This window comes from Dipteris shenzhenensis, chromosome 12 (assembly GCF_047967505.1).
Source record: "Dipteris shenzhenensis isolate YYH24624 ecotype China chromosome 12, Dip_SZ_1.0, whole genome shotgun sequence".
Lineage (NCBI taxonomy): Eukaryota > Viridiplantae > Streptophyta > Polypodiopsida > Gleicheniales > Dipteridaceae > Dipteris > Dipteris shenzhenensis.
In genome coordinates this window covers 11,388,420-11,393,638 of record NC_141607.1, presented here as the reverse complement: position 1 = coordinate 11,393,638, position 5,219 = coordinate 11,388,420, and the positions used below count along the sequence as shown (strand labels likewise).

The following is a 5,219-nucleotide window of genomic DNA, read 5'->3' as shown; positions in this document are numbered from 1 at the left end:
TTATGGAAGCACCTATGATTTGAGATGAATAAGACTTTTGATTTCTTCAAAATATAACACTTGTGGTGATAATGTGGCCATAAGAGGTGACAATGTGCACACCACCACTTGTGGTTATAACGTGACCATATGTGCAACACCACCACTTGTGGCTAAGGGTGATGCCATTGTCATGTTAGAGTGTCTCATGATTTGCCTTCTTGTTTGAAAGCAATCTTGTTGTGGCCATTCACCCTATTCACATGGTGATGCTATCGAGAGTCTTTGTAGGGGTTATATTCTAGGAATCTAGGAGATTGATAATAACACCTATGGTTTGAGATAGTCAAACTTTTGGTGTATTTGCAAATGAAGCACTTGTGGTGATAATGTGGCTATAGGTGATAATGTGTAATGACTTGTGGCCAAAGGAGAAGCTAGTGTCATGTTAGAGCATCTCTTGATTTGACTACTTCTATGTGAAGTCTCCATTGGTTGATGTCTAGAGAGTTCTCTCTCTATCTCTCTCTCTCTCTCTCTCTCATATGGGTTTGACAACTCTTTTGATTTGAGGCCTGTTGGTTAATGCATGATTGGTCAGGGTCTTGGTATCTTCTTCGCTTCCTACTATCTCACACACACACACACACACACACACACACACACACACACACACACACACACGTGTGCATGTGCACGTGTGCGAAGAGAGATGCAAGCACATGGGCACGCACACACACACACCCATACACACACACAGAGACGCAAGCACAAACATGCATGCACATGAACACACAGAGACGCAAGCACAAACATGCACGCACATGAACACACACGCACATGCACACATACACATAAACATGAATTTGATCACTCGTGTGTGCGCATTTAAAACATGCATGCGTGCACGCGCGCGCGCACACAGAGAATAGTGCCAGGGGATAGTGCGGGGCCCCACGCTCACATGCACACAGAGAGACAACTTACAAGAGAGACTTGGGGGATAAGAGAATGTTTGGTGAGGTTTGTGGGGAATCTACGTGGAAGGTGGCGCAAAGGCCTCCAAAGGCACCCGGTGATAAATATTCTCCATCTTCCTCAACACCACCTTGGCTATGGTCGTCGTCTTCGCTCTCTCAAGCTATGGTCCTCCCACTCTCCAACCCTTGCTGCACCTGCTTGCTGCATCGCCACACCTTCAGCACTTATGGCTTGCACATCCCGCCTTTGCCTCATCGCCTCATCAGACATAGCAGTACCACCCCCCTCCCACTTTTATCTTTTCGTTGTCATGGCGCTTCTCCTTTCACCGAGACCTCTCCGGAGCTTTTCGACTCTAAAACCTTCAGGCGCGATCTCAACAAAAGCCAACGCTACAATAGAAGTGGTTTTGGTTACAAAGAAGAGATGCTGAAAATGATAAGCGAGGAGTACACAAGTATGTGATCTGCCTTTCGATTTGTAAGTCTAATAACACGCTAGGAGTACACAAGTATGTGTCATGTTCTGTCGAAAGGATATGCCTGTCAATATGTAAGTCTAATAACAGAAGCATGGTCGGGCGTCTTAGTGAAAACTTACCTTCCAGCTCTTACACAAAGGGTTTGCTCGCAGGTGACATTGTCAAGACTCTTAAGGAAAACAATAATCGCTACACATGGGGTAACGTTACGGTCCACCTTGCAGAATCTTATGGCTTCTGCTGGGGAGTGGAACGTGCCGTTCAAATTGCATACGAAGCTAGGAAGCAGTTTCCGGAAGAGAAGATTTGGATCACCAACGAAATCATCCACAATCCTACAGTTAACAAGGTAGGTTATGCAAATTGCGCTTACTCGTTTCTTTTCGTTAACATGGCTTAATCATGGCCTTTCCTGAGAGCGTTTTGTCTCGTCAGAGGCTGGAGGAGATGAACGTGCAGCGGATTCATGCAAAGAAAGAGGGGAAAGACTTTAGTGTCGTCAACAAGGGAGACGTGGTGATTTTACCGGCATTCGGAGCTGCTGTCCAAGAAATGCAAACATTGCACGACAAGCAAGTGCAAATTGTGGATACCACGTGCCCTTGGGTCTCCAAGGTACAACAAATTCCATGCAGCAGTGCGCTTTCTCACCAAATTTTTCCAATGCGCTTTATCGTCTCTCAGGTGAAACTCCCCATTTGAGGATCCTGGTTTTCATGCAGGTGTGGAACACTGTTGAAAAACACAAGAAGACAACCTTTACCTCTGTTATCCATGGGAAATACTCCCATGAAGAGACCATTGCTACGGCTTCCTTTGCAGGAAAATACATTATCGTCAAAAACATGGAAGAGGTAGAAAGATTTTGGTAACACCTCACGTTCATTAGTGGGCTGGAGACAGAAATTCGTCTAGCCTCCCAGTCAATTGAGAACTTCCACTCATTAATAAAATCTTTTACAGGCAAAATATGTTTGTGACTATATCCTCGGCGGTAAGCCTGATGGTTCCAGTGGTACAAAGGAGGAATTCCTTGAAGTAAGTATTGTCATTATTGCGGTTACTTTATTTAGAGCGGTGTCAGATTGAACACATTAGTAACTTCGATTTTTAATGTTGCTTCTGCAGAAATTCAAATTTGCGGCCTCCCCAGGTTTTGATCCAGACGTTGACCTCGTTAAAGTAGGAATTGCCAATCAGACAACGATGCTAAAGGGGGAAACTGAGGCGATAGGTAAGGTGACTGACAGCATGCTTCTAGTGACGAAATATTATCTCAGTCAAATCTTCTGTTATATTCTTCAGCGCCTTATGATGTATAGATGATTATTGGTGTTGTTTTTGGTGACTGATGGATTTCTGTTGCGAAATTCAGGTAAGCTTTTTGAGAAGACAATGATGACAAAATATGGGATACAAAATGTCAATAATCACTTCATGAGCTTCAATACAATCTGTGATGCCACGCAGGTTGGTCATTTGCTGAGGAACGTTTTACTTTGTGTGCTTGACAAAGTTATAGGCAATACCGTTCAAATGCCTGAAATCAACTAGAAAAAGACATGCCCGTAGGAACACTTATATAGCAGTTTTTTGTGTCACGTGTACATTTGATACAGGAAAGGCAAGATGCTATGTATCATTTGGTCAGGGAAAAGCTTGATCTCATTCTGGTGGTTGGAGGGTGGAACTCCAGCAACACATCACATCTGCAAGAAATTGCAGAGCTCAGTGGGATACCATCATATTGGGTTGACAGTGAACAAAGGATTGGTCCTGGAAACAAAATTGCATTCAAGCTAAATGTGAGTGCCTCTTTCATTATACGCTTAAATTGCTGCACTTAGGGTGTGCTGCATCAAAGGGCGGGTCATACCGGTGCCTTGAGCATGGATGGAAGTTTACTTTCGTCATTAAGAAATATTAAGTTGGCCTGTTCTTTTGCAGCATGGTGAATATGTAGAGAAAGAAAATTGGTTGCCGGCTGGTCCAGTGACCATCGGGATCACCTCTGGAGCTTCTACTCCCGATAAGGTATAGCTTCTGAAGGACCATGTTAAATGGATGGCTGTTACAGATGGTGGTGCAATGGTAAAAGTATACTGAAAATGATGTAAGATTAGCTTTTATGATCTTTTGTTTCATTAATGGCACAACTGCAACTGCTACTTCTAGGACTCTTGATTATGATGTCTACTAATAGGTTGAGATTGCTAGCAGGTGGTGGAAGATGTTTTGAAAAGAGTTTTTAAAATGAAGTGCGAGGAGTGTATGGTACCAGCTCAGGTAGATGCACTGAGTTCCTGAGGCAGAAGTACTGCCTACCCTTGAAAGGCGGGCATATAACAATTCAAACACGAAGATGGGTTAGCCTAATCTATGAAACGTACTACTATCCTTAGTGTTGGAAGGTTACCTCTGTATTATACCATGGGCATCATCCGTGAAATATTGGATTCAGCAGAGTAAATCGTGTCCCCGAATCTTACCAGATATGACTACCTCCATATTATCAAAAATAAATTCTTTGTATATTATTACAAGCTTAGAATGCTGAGGAGTAATAAGCTTTGGCTAAGCTGAGGCTTAATTTGCACGTTGTTTGGGAAAAAAATGTGAGGAGGGAAGAAGGAACCTTCCCAGAATGATGCACATACATACAGTTTGCTCCAAGAACTTTTGTGTACTTGCTCTGTGCTTGTAATGCTAGCACGCACGCACACTCACATACATATATGGATGGGCGGATGGATGGATGAAGAGAGAGAGTTACAGATGGACGAGGGAAGGAGGTAGGGAGTTCTCCCCATAAGGGACATATGGGGAATGTTCATATATAGACTTTGGTATTTGTATTTGTTTGAAATATTGATTGATTATAACAAAAAATTTGGCACCGTGCCTTGTACTCCGCTTGCTATCATGACGTGATATGAAAGCATGGTTGTAACATTAACGCGTACAAGTTGCAACCCGGTTGTGAGGTCTTCTTTGAAGCTTTAACAATTGTCCATGGATGCTCACACGCGTGCATGCATGCACGGTCTTGTGCATGCATGTGCATGAAAAGAGAGAGAGAGAAAGAGAGAGAGAGAGAGAGAGAGAGAGAGATTTACTCTTGTAATCTCGTAAGGGATATGACGAATGTCTACCCATGGCAAACATGGAGGCCTTTGTGTGAACACTTGTGTAACCCCCCCCCCCCCCCCCCCAATGCTTATAGGTGACCATGGACAATCTAGCTATTAGTCCAATTGTGCTATTTACCTCATTGAAGTTTTTTTGTGAGGTCTTAATCTTGGGACCATTCAATCAAGGAGCATTGTGACTATTTAAATCAAGCTATAACTTGGATTCTTATAGGTGACCATTCATACAAGGGTGCATCATAATGTTTGCTTTTAAAAGCAAGTTAAAACAAATCTTGCTAGGAAACCATGGATATTACTCCAAGTGTGTTGATTACCTCATTTGGAAATTTCAAGTTTGTGTGTGTGTGTGTGTGCGTACATTATCAATAGCATTGGAATCTAGTATGGAAAATTTGCTTTCCATTAGACATAAGATACAATGTACAATTTTGAAAGGTAAAGACCTACTACTTGTCCATCAAAAACACATAATATAGTGAGAATTACATAGGGTGTATCGGTATAGACAAGCGTCATAAGTTTTTAGTGCCCTTTATCACAACCATGAGTAAAATTAGGACATTGATAAAATTATGGTACGTACAAGAGCTACAATAAATGTAACCATATCACCTCACCATGACTTA

General features: G+C 42.5%; 1 protein-coding gene across 1 annotated transcript; it reads left to right on the top strand.

The window, feature by feature from the left end:
* Positions 1 to 1,054: 1,054 nt before the first annotated feature.
* On the top strand, positions 1,055 to 4,370 carry LOC147895817 (4-hydroxy-3-methylbut-2-enyl diphosphate reductase, chloroplastic-like). The gene is made up of 10 exons (XM_087382525.1): positions 1,055 to 1,417; positions 1,594 to 1,790; positions 1,877 to 2,056; positions 2,164 to 2,295; positions 2,405 to 2,479; positions 2,570 to 2,680; positions 2,822 to 2,911; positions 3,061 to 3,246; positions 3,389 to 3,475; positions 3,662 to 4,370. Exons 1-10 carry the CDS (start codon positions 1,123 to 1,125, stop codon positions 3,746 to 3,748), a joined length of 1,440 nt encoding a protein of 479 aa, XP_087238651.1. The 5' UTR covers positions 1,055 to 1,122; the 3' UTR covers positions 3,749 to 4,370.
* Positions 4,371 to 5,219: the final 849 nt, after the last annotated feature.

What these genes read in the sequence shown, in the direction of transcription:
- LOC147895817 (XM_087382525.1), top strand. Translation starts at nt 1,123, where the DNA reads ATGGTCCTCCCACTCTCCAACCCTTGCTGCACCTGCTTGCTGCATCGC. An exon ending in CGTGCCCTTGGGTCTCCAAG is followed by an intron (nt 2,057 to 2,163) that starts GTACAACAAATT and finishes GTTTTCATGCAG; the next exon opens with GTGTGGAACACTGTTGAAAA. An exon ending in CAATCTGTGATGCCACGCAG is followed by an intron (nt 2,912 to 3,060) that starts GTTGGTCATTTG and finishes CATTTGATACAG; the next exon opens with GAAAGGCAAGATGCTATGTA.